We start from the raw sequence: 16663 nt of genomic DNA on the forward strand, positions 1-16663 counted from the left end.
AAACCCTGAACTTCAAGGTAGAGAAGCCCTTCCAAGGTCATAAGCCAAAATGTTGCACATGACCCGACCGATGTGGTATTAAACTCCTCTCCCATTCCTGGTCATGGAGCGTATTCACTATATCACCTTCCCCAGCTTCGGTGTACGGACAATCAACTCTGATACCAGAATGACGTCTAACCTAAAAGCTCGAGATTTAGGGTGAAGTGGCTCTTCCAAATACATAAGCCAAATTGTCGCACACTACCTGATGTACCGATGTGAGACTAAACTTTCCTCCCATTTCGGATCATGGAGCGCATTCACTGCACAAGGGCATAATGTTTGATTAGAAGATGAAGTTGGTGGAGAAATCAATCAAAGAACAGCCGTGGATGAGTAAAAAAAAGAGAAACAAGTTTCACTACTAAAAGATGCTGCAAGGAATGGAGAACATATATCCTAATTTGAATCTTTCTTACAATTAAAAGATCATAAGATCTCCCACTCAATCAGCAAGCCATGATTGAGAACCCAACCCAACTGATCACTGCAACCATTACAAAATACGCCCTCCATAAAGCAATTTCAGTTGCTTTAGGAAACGAATGAGAAGAAGGAAATGATCAACAATGGTTTGCCCTACATTCAGCTTGTCGCAAACAACCGCTAGTTTGGTTGGTTGGAGGCATTGCAAGTTGAGTGCATGCCCCCAGGAGGTCAAGGGAACGACTCTCTTGGATTGCCAAAAAGGCACCTCTCCAATACAGAAACCATATTAATGGGGGCTGGAAATTCCTAAACAAGATGGAAATATACAAGAAAAGATATAAAAATTTAAGATTAGATTCTTGATCTGCAACTAAGCTCCTCTTTTAGATTCCCTACTAGGTCCACCCCACCATGGTCAATCCCTGCGGCCCTATTTCCATCTCAAACTCTACTCGTCGCTCTTCAAACTATAATCTAGGAAGTTCTAAATGTTGAGGATGTCCCTTTATCTAATCTTCTTACCTTGTGGGAAGAAATTTCCGACGGTGGGGGAAGTGGAAATATCTAGTTGTTTGTGGTAAGCAGCATTGGGATATTGTAGATGTTGTTGCATTGCCACATTGCATTTGTTGATCATATTTTGATCTAATCTAATCTGAGATGTGACAAACAAATATGGAGAGTTTGGAACCATGCTTAGTGCCCAGGTTTTAAAAGACAGAATCCGGGACGGAATCGAATCAACTGATTCATCGTTCTGATTCCCAATTCTTGAAACCATGCTTAGTGGTGGTTATAAGCACTGGTCTGTAAAAATTTCCATTTTGTTGTGCTATTTTTGCTGAATGCGTTGTCTGCATAAAATCATTTTACAGTAACAGTTTGCTCTACTGTATGTCCCTAAACTTTGAAACATCAGTGTTGGTTGGATCTGGCTGGGATCTATGTGAAGCAAAACAAAAATGAAAAGTATCATCAAGTCCATGAATACAGCTGAAAACAAACTTTTTGTTGTGGGATTTGCTCGCTAGTAGTTCTGTAGAGTTCTGTTGCCCAGAGAGAGAGAGCAAATTACTATTTATTCATGTGGATTTACAAATTTTTACCAAAAAGAAAAGAAAAAAAAATGAGATTTACAATTCTGAAGGATCCAACAGCATAGACCTCAGAGACAACACACCAAGAGGGCAAAGATATCCACATAACGAAACAGGGGTGACCAATAAGTGAGGCTGGGGGGGGGGAGGTCAGTGGGTCTTCACAGTTTGGGCTGCTGTACTCCTTAAATTCACAGTTTGCTTTCTGCAAACAATTCATTATCGAATATGGGTTCTTCCTAGTGACCAAAGTCCAGTATCCCGGACTGGTGCCTGCACAGTAAAGGGAGAAGAGAAGAGAGCTTGGTTAGAGTGATAAATTTATGAAGCAGAAACTATAGAGGATAATCAGAGTAGAACAAGAACTTTGATACTCAAATGACCATACTTACTGGTGATTTCATGGAAGGAAAAACATTCCAAAATCGCAGGGTCTCATCCCCTGCTCCAGTAACAATAGTCTGCCGGAAAAAAAATTTAGTTTCAGTTTGAACTGCCACTATGAAGAAACTTTGCTAACATCTCTGCATATAGACATCTATCCACATATTTAACTAGGCAATAAAAATTTGCAACTACATAGGAAATGTGATTGTACAAGTTGAACATTTGATCAACAAGTGTGCAATTTATAAATGGGTATATGAATAAGCATGCACAATCGATACTAAGCAGTGATTACCTGCCCATCGGGTGACATGGCAAGATATAATACTCGCAAACTATGACCAGTTAAGGTTGCGACCTGTCGCATCAAAATTCGGTTCAGCATAGAGAACATTGATCAATCAATGGAAAAAGTCTAGGCTTGTGACCTTTGAGCATTTTCTTATTTCACACCATTAGTTTTCTCTGAAACATATTTCATTGTTGCATTGCCAAAAGTCATTATCCTTATACCTTGCCCATTGATGGATACTTCCACACCATAATCTGATTCTGGGAGTATCCATGAGTGCTGACAAGCTCATTCACATTCTTACTCCATGCTAGATTGCAGACCTGCAAGTGATAGTCATGGTAAATCGTCTATCCAATCGTTGTAGAGGAACATATTGATGACTGCATATATAAATCAGACAAACCTGGCTGCCTGTATCCACACTGTTCAGCTGGTTCCCATTTGTGGTGTTCCAAAAGCGAATACACCGATCAGCAGTTCCACCTCCAGATGCAAGAAGGCTGCTCTGGTGTGGTGACCAAGCTATGGCCTTGACAGCAGCAGTGTGCTCTGTAAGTTTTAAGACTGGCTGTTGAGAATGCTGGTTCCAAACCAAGAGCTGAGGAAAAGATAAGTAACCATATCCCATGATTTAGTACTTTGCTAAAAGTGTGAAAGAAATTCAGAACAAGTCTGAAACGATTAATGGATTTAGGATAGACCTGATTATCATTTCCACCAGATGCAAGTTCCCTGTCATCATGGGACCATTTCAGGCCACATACCTGAGATTGAAACAAACAAAAAAAAAAAAAAAAATCAGATTGACTTCATTTGACACAAGCTTGAAAGCTTTAAACATGGTCGGTCATGCAGACAAATATGCAAAATACTGTTATGCATTCCACACAGTTGCATTTTGCTCCTGCAGTGTTACTAGACTAACACACAGAACCAGTGATTTCAGTGCCAGTTCATGGTAAAGAGGCCCACTGCATATTCTTGTTACACATAAAAGAGATACACATCGTGGACAAACATCTCTATGATCATGTGCCACAACTTCAGATTATTCACAAATTAGAAGAGAAAACTTACCTCAGATTTATGGCCGGAAAGCTTACTAACAAAGTCACTGGAGACACGAATATCATGTTGAAGTATGGTTCGGTCTCTGCTCCCAGAAGCCAGTATACGCGAACTCCACGCAAGAATTCCGGTTCTAGTTTGATGCCCACCCATGGTACGGACCCTCTTGCACTGAGTGCCATCCCAAACCTGTCACAAATCTCATATTGTTCACTGAAACTCAAGAGTGTGTAAAATTTGTGTATCATTTAGATGCTTCAATCATGAATAGAAAACCCTTACCTGAACTTCACCAAGATATGTGCCTACTGATATGTAAGAGCCCTCACGGGTCCATTGAACTGAACACACGCTGTCATTAGGTCCCAGATCACATAATTTTGTCACCTAGAAACATCATTAAATGAAAAAATTAGGCAGATTTAGGTCATATTGTGCGGTTATCATTTTTCAACTCAAAAATCAACTCTCCCCAGTTGAGAAGTAAAACAGAGTCAGAGAATTGATGGGGTCCTACTAACCTTACTGGTTGATGCAGTCCATAGATAAACACAGGTGCCCAATCCAACTGCAAGAGTGTTTTGTGAGGACCAATCTACAAGGTTCAGGTAGAAATCATCTTGAAGTGAGGGGGCATCTAGAACCTGCAATCCATTAGAAGACAATTTTAAACAAATGGGGCTAAAATTGATCAACTGTACACTGGGAGCAGCTAGACCCTGCAACCCTTTAGAAAAAAATTTCTAAAACCCTTTCCATTTGCATCAATCTACAAAGTCCCTCAGCTTTAACCCAAAAGTTGATAAACAGTACGTTGGTAATAATCTACAAATCTAACAAATAGATCTTAACGATATCTCCTATTAAAAGTTTTTATTTTATAAAAAGGCATGGTGTAAAGGAGCTAATAAATATAGAACAGAGCCGAGACTAGATTGGATCTAACCTTGTGGGGTGTCTTGGGAATCTTCCTAGGAGGCTTAGGTGGCGTGGAAACCTCCCCGGAGATTGCTCCATCATGGGTAAACACAGATGGAGAGTAAGGAGAGCTTGGACTCGATGGATCGGTCTTGAACCTCAACATATTCTTGCTTGGACTCATCAAAGGTGAACCTTGAGCCTGACCTGCAGGAGAAAAAGACCCAAAATCAGTTCCAAAAAGTTCGTTCTTCAGCAACCTGCAATAAGCCTCGTTTCCCCCTTCTTTAACAGGGGAAGCATTTTCGATTAATCCAAAAGTGTGAAGTCGTGAAGAGGATCTGCAGGGTATGAATCTGTCGCTGCAAGTTCCCTTTGAAGGAGACAATGATGACAAGTTAGAGATCGCTCGCAATGAAGTGGGTGAGAAAGCTTGAAGGTGAAGATGAGCTTCAGTCATCCCAGCTGGGAGATTCAACCCGGTTTTCCTCCTCTGGCTTGAATCCATTTCTGGGTTCACTCTGCTGTTCTTCTTCGCCTCTAAAAAAATTGGGTTTTTTTTCTCTTTTGGAGGAGAAGAAGTAGAAGCTAGTGCTGGGAAGACCTCTCACTCCAAGCAAAAAAGGAGAAGTGAATCACAAGTTGAGAGAGAGAGAGAGACCGGCAGGGAGAGTATTTAAACTTTGGGTTTAGAGCTCAACGGTCAAATTTAAGGGTCCAGGTTGGTTTAGGTGGGGTGAGAATTATTTTATTGATTTATTGGGCGAAAAGAAACTAGCTGTTGGAGGAGTTATTGTTGACGCTCCCTTTTGTTTCCTAAATTAACCCTCTTCTTTCCTAAAATGTCTCCACTTAACGTAATTTCTCTTTATCTATATCCCCATGTGGTAACCACCCCAGGAGTGATCCAACTGTTCATATGGGGTAGTTACCCCACACCCAATGGACGGTTGGATCACCCTTGGGGTGGTTACCACATGGGTAGGGGATCCAGACTCGGTGATGCATTGGATAGTGATGTGTCTCTTGGATTTGTGTAGTTCTTGATTGATATTTGGTGCCTTAGGTTTGTTTGTCAAGTGGGTAAGTGATATATTTGTTGGAGGGTACAGATGGAAAGGAAAAAAAATTGAAAGCATGGCGAGGCAGAGTGGTGTGCAGGGAATGTTCACGTACGTGAACAACTCACAACCGTTTAGATGGAATCTATTCTATGGGAATGTTCCATCTGAACGGCTGTGAGTCGTTCACATACGCTCACGTACGTGAACATTCACCCCCCTCGACAGAGTGTGGTTGTATTGCAAAGTGCAGTTCAGGTTCTCGTACGGGCTGAGCCGCCCAGATGGAATCCATGAGAGGTGGGTTCCACTCTTGGATTCCATTTGTGTGGCTCAGCCCCGTACGAGAGCCTCTTGTATTGCAATGTTCATTTTGGATCCGGATCAGCTGCGAATTTTTATCACTTGCGGTTCCCCTGCTTGGTACGGTTCCCTAGTGCCTCTAATAAAAGAGGGTGGACCCCACCCGGGTAGTGTGTTTGGTTAGGGGGTGGAATGGTCATTTCAACCCCCCTATGAGAGGAATCGCACAATTGTACCCGTCAGCGAACCGCAGGGGATAAAGATCAGCTGCATGTATGTGGAGAGTAATTACTCTTCATGTAAGCATTTTATTTATTTATTTGTGAAACGGTCATTTATTGAGAGAATCGTACAACAATCATAGCATCCGCGAGACAAGTCTCTCTGGAGCCAAGGAGTGGAAGTAAGCCAATCTATCCTGTACAGGGTACAAGGTCTTCCGAGATAGCGAGTCAGCGATGTTGTTAATATGTATGTTCTTTACTTGACATCTATATTGCCTTCATGTTTAACCTACAGACTTTCAATAAAGACATTAAAGATGAAATAGCTAGTAGAATAGTAAACTCCAATGGCCATCCAGCTTGAGTTTCCTGCATTAGCTATGTGCAAAGATCAAAATTATTCAGCCACACCTCTACCAGCATTATCCTTCTATCAATGCTTTATGCAATTGTAGACAATGAATTTTGTCACCTTGGGAAGCATATCGATAGTGATGGAATGAGTCTCTTGGAATCTCATCATAAATATCAATCCTGAAAATTCTGAGTTTTTTGAAGAAAAAAAATTATTATTTTACCCTAGCATTAATTGACTGTCCCAAATTTTTTAAAATTGATCACAATTCTAGGATAATTGTGTTTTATCATTTTAAACCAAAATCTAAAAGATGGTGCAAAGACAACATTGGTAGATCATTATTTTGTACAAATAATTATTTTGTGGGTCCCACATTTTGAGTGCAATTCTGATTGTGTTCCTCATCAAATTTATATTTGATCTTCATATATTGGATAGTACTCGAAAAGACCTTTCTAAAAATATATGGTTCGTCAAAATCGGACCAGACAAAATTATCGTCGTCCAAAATTTACCTTAAAAGATTCGCTTTTAGGCAATCATGGGGTGTTAAAGCAATTGAGTTATGAAATTCCAAGTGAGATCTTGGAAGTAGATGTAGGCGAGATTGTTAAACCACTATAAATGCTTCTGTCTTCCTTCATCTCTTGTTTTTGTTTCAACTCTTCCTTTGTATGATTGGGTGTTGAGTTCAAACTTGTCTATTACTTCAGCTAAGTTGCTTGAACTCAATATATAAATTGGCAAATGATTTCAATGATCAAGTTTTTTTATTATATTCAATTTACCCCCTTTGAGGTTGTCACAAGATCCAACAGAACTTGTAGTTTATCATCCAACATCATATTCAAAGCAGACAACTGATTCACAATGCTTTTCATTTCATTTAGGTGATCTCCAATGGAACCGTCTTCTTTGTATTTCAAATTCACCAGTTTTCTAATCAAGAAAGCCTTGTTCCCGACAATTTTCTCTCATAGAGAGCCTCCAACAGAGTGGGGAAATGTTTCATTAGATACATGATGGAATACACTAAAATATAATCATTGTCTAATATATTCAATAGCCTTTTGATTTAGGTTGTACCACTCTCTGTCATTCATGTCTTTTGGCTTTACTTTATCTCCTTCAAATGGTTCATATAAATCCTTACAATAAAGGATTTCATTTTAGGTTTCCAAATCATCTAATTATGTCCATTAAACTTAATCATAGAACCTGTAGTACTACTCTCTATTTTAATTTCTCACACAACCATTACCACAGTCCAAAGCAACCTCTCTCTGATACCACTCTAAAGTAGATAATTACCCGCAACAGCTTACCTCCAACACCATACGCCCATTAATTAGTCTAAGACCTCTACTTGTAATGGTTGATGTCTAGTTTTTGGGCATCAAGAAATTGGCAAAGCAAGAAAGATTGGATTTCTTGGCAAATTTTGGTGTGATTGCTTATAGTATTTGGCTCCAAAAATACACAAAAGGTTTTGTTTAGGGAAAAACATTTCAACCCTTATCATGTCTCAAGATTATACCAAGACACTACAATGAACTACCTCAATATTATACTTAGGTGGAAGAGCAAGGACATTAATGATGAACAACACTTCTCAACCATGGAAGAAGGAAAAACATGGAAACCACTAATGAAGTAATAGCAACGAATGAAGGTCTTTCTTTGATGATGAATGTTGATTTTCCAAATGGTGATAGACTCTGTGGATTGATAAATCTTTTGCAGGATCAAGAGAAGTCGTCTTGGGCCATGGAAGCTTTTCTCTAGAATGTTGGAAATTCAAAAATGTATAACTTGGCTCAGATTGGCTTTATATTGTTCATGAATTCACAAAATGTTGTTACATTATAAGGACTATATGCCAATAATGGCTGAGTAGCTATGAGCTTGGCATTTATAACCTGGTCTGAATGCCTTGTATGAACTAAGTGGCTAAGTTTTTCAAGTAGAACCCAGGACGAGTAAGAGATCAGGCAAGGGAAAGCCGCAGACCCCTATAACACCCCCTCCAAATCACAGGGTAAAGATCAGCTGGATCCATTCCTGGTCTAGCAAGATAGATATAATGGCGAAGGCGAACAACAAAGATTACTTGCCATTGCTATAAAATAAGCTTGTTTTTATCTTTGTTACCTCTTGTTAATGAGAAACGGTTTGAGAGAACTGAGTCAGACCCTCTGAACGACTGCTACAAGAACCAGAAATATAAATATAGACCTACTCAATTGAATCAAAATTACAATCTGAACTAAGAGTCAGATTGATGTTAGTTGCAAGTTCAGTATTATCCTAGAACAAACTCATCAGATTGAGTCATTTAGAAACTTGTATTATGTAAGGATGATGGACATTCAGAAACTTATATTATTAGGTTGGATTGGCAGAAAAAACCACCAGATCAATAACTGCAACCAAGGTGGGGAGACTGATTGTTTTAGACGTCAGTTCAAGGAAGAAATGGAACAAGTGTAAGGCGGTCATCTTGATCCATTGTTGTGCAAAAGCTCTTCTATTTCTCATTACATTTCTGCAGGATAGTCGTACACAACAAGAGCAGCAGCGATAACATGTAACCAAAGGCCTGCCAACCTCTGTGGCTTTGACCTGAAACACATCCGCTGACAGCAATATAATCAATATATACACGCACAAAAACAAAATATATCCCACTTGGATGAGAGGCACACCCTTCGTGCTGCTCTCACTTTTCAAGTACCTCCAATCTCTTTTCTCAATTGAAAGGTCTGGGACTGATGAGCTGCTTTTGTCCGTCGGAAGCTAGTGAGGCGATTTTAACTAGGGGGAAAAAATCTCCATCTTATCTTCCATTATAACTCTATTATCAGTAGCAACAGCAGTGGAAGTGCCCTTACAAAGGGAGGAAGGCGGCCTGCAGAAGCTGAATCAACCGTAAATGAATATCAGAAGCAATATCTGTAAATTTTGGGATTTATTCAAAGGAAAACAAGAGAGAGTGATAGGAAATTAATTTATTAGTTTCATATCACCCATTTGTAGAACTAAAAGAATGAGAACTGATCTTCATTTCATAATTAGAAAAATATTATTTAGAACCAAAGAATTAGTACTGTATCTATGCCTAAGCTATTGAAGTGACAACCCCCATACTTCCAACATTTGGAAGTATCAATAAAACGACGGCAAATAACCAATGGGACTCTTATTGGATGCAACTTTCCTGGTGGTCGGACCGCTAGATCGAGGGAGGAAATGTATCGGATGCAATTTTCCTGGTGGTCAGACCCCTAGATCTAGGGACGAAATGTGGAAGGGCTTCTCTGCAACACCCCCCCCCCCCCCAAAAAAAATAAAAAAAAACTTATCAAATCCAACAGTAACACTAAAACAATTATAACATAATAACTATAGGACTTCTTTCTACCAAAAACTAAACAATTGGGCTTCCACAATCAACAGGCATTATTTACTTGCAGAACCTACACTATACAGAAGAAAAACCAAGCTGACCATGATTGCATGCATTATACACGGAGGATAAAATGTGCAGAATATTTTAGGTTAATTAATCAAATACCACAACAACTACTAATAGCATCTGCTAAATAGTTAAGACAATAAATTAAATCAAGAAAAACTCACATGAAGATGGCAAAGGTGAAACTGATGGTGTAGCATTAGGAGTCTCCACATCTTCAATGCTCTTACTTGGAGGCCGAGAATGGGCAAAAACAACAGCCGGCAACGGAGGAAATGTGGGAGGTAAATGTGGTGTTGGTGCAGGAGTCTCTACATCTAGATTTGGTGCAGCACTAGGGTTAGGTTGGTGCGGAGAAACTACTGGAGCAATATGAGGGACCAAGCGAGGGTGGCGCCCCCTGGGCTTGGTCATAGATCCACTTTGGCAACCAGGAGGAGGCTTTGCTGTGTAGCTACTGTCCGGGGCAGGAGCAGGAGCCATGTCAGCGTCATGGTGGTGACTTTTAGAATGGTGATGATGGTGGTGGTGGTGGTGGTGGTGATGATGGTGGTGGTGGGGATGGGGCAGAGGAGCTGGACTAGGTGACCCATTAGTGCTACCACCATTGAGGGAGTGTTCCAAAACAGAAGAAAGTTGCACCGACTTAACTCTACCAAATTCGGTGTTATTGAGTCCAAGGTTCCTTGCAGAACCATTGTTTATGGTTTGAGCCAACTGCTTCAACCTCGACTTCGGAGGAGGATGATTTCCAACTGCCTGCAAGACAGATGCCTGAATGGTAGTAGGAGGAGCCACTGTCGACCCTTCTAAATTCGTCATGCTAACATACAAATTCTGCATTCCACAAAACATAGGTAATCAGATTCATGTCCTCAGAATGGTAAACATCAAATATCAAGCAGAGAAGGATCATCTACCAAGCAAGTTATCAACTGAAACTGGCCCAAGGTAATGGAAGAGGGGCCATACCAAGTCAGTCTGGACAATCCCAAAGAAATTAAGATGTAGAGTAAGGACCATCCCCCTCACCTCATATATCTGCCTTTTATGCACAGCAGATTTCAACAAACTCCATCAAGTAGAGTAAGAAGTCAGAAACTGATGGACCAATCAAAATTGGTCATTTTTTGGACAATATCTGCCTCAATAATTGTCATACTGACCTACTCTGAGAACCAATACCCAGTTCACCGAGCCCCAATTAGACAACCTGGTCTTGGTTTGTTAACTATGCTACCATGTTCTGAACTCCATCAAGACAGATTCATGGTTAAATCCACTCGATGGCAATCAGTTAACTAACTACAAGGAGGGATTTCAGACCAAGGTGGATGCAGTCTTTTGAGCAGACACCAAAAGTGAAAAACTATCTCTGTACCGTCCATAAACGCCAGAGACAGAACTGACTCCTCGGATCTAACTTCCATGCCAGGTATGGTGACCTTCGACTATGACAAGTTATTTTGGCACCCATGGAGGGAACCTTCAATCGTTAGAAATTCAAGAACTAAAAAGCAAAAAGAAGAATCAGACACAATATTCAAATCATGAACATGGGCTTGATCACCATGACTTTCAGACTTGGTTGTAAAATTCATTTCAGAGGCCACTGCTGTTTGGTGAATGAAACAAATATTCTGGTCTAACTTTCAAGTGAATATTTGTATATATTAGAAACAAAATAATTATAAAGATAGGTTTCTTGAGTTGAGTATAAATATATAAGATAAGAAAGATATAACAAACCAATCTTTATGCAGGCCTACCAGGGAAGCCTTCCCCCACGGCCTATCTCATTTTGCCATGTGGAAAGATGATTTAGCAATTCCATTGGCTAGACAGGACACTGTTCGGACTATTCACATGACAAATTCAGAGCCTAATGCAATAGCATGCATACCCTCACATGTGTGTCCATCACAGTATTCCAACGACTACTGTGCCCTCTCTCATAGTCCTGAAATTTTTCAATGCTTCATCACTTGGCATACTCCATTGGCTGAAACTTGACATGAGCAGGGGACTTTGGGGTCCACAAATCCAAAAAATCTGTTCCCATCCAAGTCTCAACATGGGCAGAAATTTGGGTTCACGCAGGAAGCCCTTAAAAGTAGAGCCATACAGGAAACCATTGCTCAAAAGATGTTGTAAATATTTACCATGAATCATTATGATATCTAAAGATTGTTACTCACAACAACTGCAGTTGTTTTGGTGGTTAAGGCATACTTAGGCAGCATAGAAGGTCTAGTTCAACTCTCTCTAACAACAAACATGTAGCTTATTTATTAAACTTCGGCTGGGAATTGTGCCAAAATAGGCTAATATGTCAGAAATGCAAATCAAAATGCTCCATGGACCACTGTTATACCGGTTTGGGGACCAAAATTCAAATGAAATTTGACGAACTACATCACTGCCTATCACATTAAAAAATTTAGGACAAAGGAAAGTTTTCCTGGACAGCTGTCACAGAAGGAATCTAGTTGACAGTCCATCTAGTTGTACCATGTGGAAGGTTGATGCCGCAATTCCAACAGTTGATATATAAGGAATGGTCTAGATTGGCCATGTGTAAAATTTTAGACTCAAATCCAATCATATACCCCTCCCATGTATCAGTGATGTTCCCTCCATTTCAGCCATCCATTTCTTCTCAACTATTTCTCAAAAGTTGTATTTTTCCACAGGATCTCAAGCTTTATTTTGCCAATTGCCAACTCTAGACTGAAGATTGACATCTGAGCAGGGGATCTTGGGTTCCACCTGTTCACAGAATTCTGGCATTCAAAGCTTGACATCCAGGACAATATTTCTTGACAAACAATGCATGATATACGCAAGCAAAAAGAAATCATGCTAATGGAAGTATGAAATAGAATGACATGGAGGTCAAAAGTGGATAAAATGGCCAAACCTCGTCTGAAGCCAAATGTAAGCCAGACCTCAGCTGCTTCGTCAACTCAGTAAAATCTTCTTTTATTTGATGAATAGAGAAGTTTAAGGTGAAATTGAAATATATTTGTGCTTTCTGCAGAAGATATCCACTCTGCTGAGGTGTCACTGTAATTCCATCCTTGAATTTTAGAAGTTCAAAAGAAACTGGATCCCCAAACAATGTCTCATTCACGTGGAGAGACGACTGCTGTATAATAAAGGACTCAAAAATGGCCCTCACTAGACTTAGCCAAGTTGCAGTTATGCTTGAATGTTTGTTATATGGCACTACTGCAAACACCACACTTGTTGAGTTTGATCCAGGCAAAGTCGTCAGGGATATTACAACCACCTGGTTAAGTGACCTTGTTAGATCAGAATTACAAGAAAAACAAAATCAAAAAGCAGATAATACTGGAGGGAAAGGGAAGGTTTCCATACCGTGGAGGGAATTTCAATCTCATCGAAGATGTTCTGCTCAAGCTCAGGAATATTTGCTTGTATCAGAGAGAGTGGCTTTTTCAGTTGAAAACTTGCCACTACATCATAAGCTGGACAAGAAATTTTTGTTGGTCCCTTACAGTAAGAACTAAAAAACAGGATTGAAAACACTAATCTGCAAATTTAAAGAGAATAGCACCCATATTTCGCCGTCTACACGTTACAGTTTATCTTCAGTATTTAAAGTTAAAGGTTCAAAATAAAATATCTATGCCTAAGATGGCATTCCACGAATCAGAAGCAAATCATAAAACAAGTATAAAACAGTTCAATGCATCACAGCTTGAAAATTCAACACAACACAACACACAACTATTCAGATGAGGCTGGCACTGCACTGGACAAAGGCAGTTCACTCAATGTCCTTCTAATCATGCCCTCCTCAGCATCTCTAGTAGTCTCTCCCCTACCCTCACTGAGGGGAGTGCATGGCAGAAGACGGTTCTCACTTATTCGGAGTTAAACAACAACAACAAACTCAGCCTTATCCCAACTTAATGGGGGCAGCTACATGGATCCAAATAAAACAAAGTAAGAAAAACTGAGTTCTAACCAAAAAAGGGAAGGAAAAGATGGGAAAAGAGGGATGGGGGAAGAGAAACATAATAAGTACAGAAATAAGAGAGGGCATGCTGGAAATTTACGGAATCAGAAACATGACAGCCATAAACTCCCTGCCATTCAATACTGCTGATGATAAATGGAAAAATATTATCCCAATTCCCAACCCCCTTCAATGGATCCATGCAGGCAAGACTCACTTTAATGAGTGGAAGGGCACAGATGCAGTAAGCATAATGAAAGAAAAAGAGATCCTCCCCACCCCTCAGACGGCTGGTTGGAAACTGGGAGGATATTAGCTATGCAGACAATGAAATTAATAAGCTCTCCTCAATGGTCCACCACGGCCAGTGTTTCGAATCACAGAGGCCAAGCCACCTTTGCTCCACCTTCAGATTTGCCAATGGGACCAGTTAGCAACATGATTCAAGATTTCGCGAAATTTGGTCACGAAATATTTTGGTTTTAAGTTTCATCATTTGTCAAGACAAAATATAGTGTGATACTGAAGAATACAAGATTTCAGTTGAAATTTCAGTGTTCCGCCAAAATGATACATATTGTCAAAATTTCAACCGAAACAGTACTTTAGCTTTATAATAAATACAATATTTAGAACGAAATGTGTCAGAATTTCAACCCATTTTGCTGGTTTAGATAAGAAACCAAATTATTTTTGGCCAAATCACTCCCGTACAAGTGCGAAACAAGTTGGGCAGTGGGGGAACTGGAAGCAACGATTTGCTGCGTTGTTAGAAGATTTGTGCAAGATCCAAAGTTGAAGGTAAACCACTATTTTTTGCAAAAAAATAGGATAAATACTTGGTGGTTGGCAGCAGTTGCAACATTCTAATGGTTTTGATTGTAACGACCCAGCCCCTTCTCTTGGCATGATATTGTCCACTTTGGCCCAGTGGAAGATCTCCATCCCTAGCCGATGTGGGACTAAGTTTGCACCCCATCACCAATCTCCCAAAACCCCTGGTACTAAGCCGTCTCCTGGTGGGGACACCTCACCGATCTCCCAGGCGGGCCAGTACTATGTCGTCTTCTTGGGGCGTTATATTCTCCCTCCCTTACAGACATAGCATCCCCGACGTGGCTCCACCACCTGTGTCGGGAGTTTGCTTTGATACCACACTAACAACCTAGCTCCTCTCTTGGCATGATGTTGTCCACCTTGGCCCAATGGGCCTTACGGCTTTAAAATGCATCATACTAAGTAGAGGCTATTCTTTGTCAATAGCTCAAGATCTCCCTCCTTAGTTGATGTGGGACTAAGTTTGCACCCCCTCAGCGATCTCCCAAACCCCCTAGTACTAAGCCGTCTCTTGGTGAGGACACCTAACCGATCTCTCAGTCGAACCGGTACTATGCCGTCTTCTTGATGCGTTACATTGATCCTGCTCGGAACTCGATGTGGTACAAGGACCCTAGGATGGGCATAAGGGTGACTTGCTTGTATTCTTGGCTCTCATATCTTTGAGTCTTTGTAATGGACCATGTATGATGTATATTATTTGATAATTATCAAATGGTTTATAATTCTATGTCTATTTATTCCTAATGCATACTTAAGCTGTTTTAATTGAATTATGTCTGATCTAGTACTAAATTTGTGTGGAATAGGCTATATTAGAGAATGTATACAGCAACAATGTTTACTACCAAACTAGAGTCTGGCGTCAAATTACCATTTGGGGTTTTTTTTTAATTTAAGGATTTCACTATGTACAAAGGGCTAAAATAGGGTTTTCTAGAAGCTTCGGGACCTAATATCACCATTTGGGCCTCAAAACCCTCCACCGAAACCTTCCAGATTTCAACCAAAATTTTGATGTTCTATGAAATATTTCAGTTTCAAGCCTAATTTCTTGAATATGTTTAGCAAGGAAGTAAATAAGAATATCCATGATTGCAGTATTGTCGATCAAAACTCCTTGCATATGCCCCCTCCACCTCACACCCCAAAGAGGAAGGGGAAAATAGAAGGAATGGAAAGAAGAAGAATATGAGGAAAGCATACTCCTTTAGAGTCTGAAAAAGTGGGGAAAAAAAAGAGGAAAACTTGAACTTCTGCAAATACTTCTAAACTAAGTTCATAAACTTTTTTCTTTTCTTTTCTTTTCTTTTTTATAGAAGATAATTCTTATTTGCAAAGAAAAATATTTCAAGAGAACTTTAGTACATATTTTAATCAACAACAATAAAGAGAGTAGACCTTGGGCCTAAAATTGAATTTATTAAAAGCACATGGTCTCCAAAGAGTGAGCTCTATAAGTCTCAAGTACTAGCCTACACTGAACTCAACTCAACTCGGCCTTATCCCAACTAAATTGGGTCGGCTACATGGATCCTATTTCTCCAACCAACTCTACTCAAAGCCATACAAGATTCCAATCCTAAGCTATACATGTCTTTCCTCACCACTTCTCCTATGGTTATTTTAGGCCTACCTCTAGCTCTTTTAGCTCTTCTTCAATTTGAAATAAATCACTTCTCTGTACTGGAGCATTCAAATGCCTCCATTGCACATGTCCCTGCCACCTCAGACAAGTTTCTTGCAACTTATCATGAATAAGGGCAACACCTAGGTTTGCTCTAATTTGTTCTTTGTATATTTTATCTTTTCTACTTTTACCACTCATGCACCCGCAACATCCTCATTTCAGCCACATTATGTTTGTTTAAACATTTTTTCTTCACTGCCCAACATTCAGCAACATACATCATTGCTGGTCGTATAACTATTCTATATAATTTCCCTCCACCCTATTCAAATTCTTTGTATAATATTATCCTCTATTCTCCTTGTTTATTCATGATTAAACCTAGGTATCTAAAGTTATCACTTTGTGGTAACTGCATCATCAATTTTCACCACCCCACTGTCAGTCTTATTGTTACTAAAGTTACAAATCATATACTCTGTTTTTGTTCTTCTTATCTTAAAACTTTTGATTCCAAGGTTGATCTACATAAATCCAACTTTACATTTATCCCA

The 16663-nt window shown here is 39.8% G+C and overlaps 2 protein-coding genes across 4 annotated transcripts in view; both read right to left on the bottom strand.

Annotated features, from left to right (window-relative positions):
- Positions 1 to 1774: 1774 nt before the first annotated feature.
- On the bottom strand, positions 1775 to 4843 carry LOC122667931 (protein FIZZY-RELATED 3). The gene is made up of 10 exons (XM_043864419.1): positions 4265 to 4843; positions 3840 to 3962; positions 3601 to 3705; positions 3328 to 3507; positions 2952 to 3014; positions 2654 to 2848; positions 2469 to 2570; positions 2251 to 2313; positions 1961 to 2029; positions 1775 to 1841 (listed from the first exon to the last, which is right to left on the bottom strand). The coding sequence occupies exons 1-10, from the start codon at positions 4742 to 4744 to the stop codon at positions 1788 to 1790; spliced, it is 1434 nt and encodes a 477-aa protein (XP_043720354.1). The 5' UTR covers positions 4745 to 4843; the 3' UTR covers positions 1775 to 1787.
- Positions 4844 to 8690: 3847 nt separating this feature from the next.
- The window catches only part of LOC122667930 (myotubularin-related protein DDB_G0290005-like), a 29524-nt gene continuing 21551 nt past the window's right edge, over positions 8691 to 16663 (bottom strand). For all 3 annotated transcript variants that reach the window (XM_043864416.1, XM_043864418.1, XM_043864417.1), the window contains exons 3-6: positions 13039 to 13148; positions 12578 to 12949; positions 9822 to 10494; positions 8691 to 9099 (exon numbers count right to left, since the gene is read on the bottom strand). In XM_043864416.1, coding sequence (XP_043720351.1) covers positions 9029 to 9099; positions 9822 to 10494; positions 12578 to 12949; positions 13039 to 13148 — 1226 coding nt within the window. In that variant the 3' untranslated portion in view covers positions 8691 to 9028. The remainder of the gene's footprint in view (positions 9100 to 9821; positions 10495 to 12577; positions 12950 to 13038; positions 13149 to 16663) is intronic.

Source organism: Telopea speciosissima, chromosome 7, assembly GCF_018873765.1.
Source record: "Telopea speciosissima isolate NSW1024214 ecotype Mountain lineage chromosome 7, Tspe_v1, whole genome shotgun sequence".
In the NCBI taxonomy this organism is placed as follows: Eukaryota; Viridiplantae; Streptophyta; class Magnoliopsida; order Proteales; family Proteaceae; genus Telopea; species Telopea speciosissima.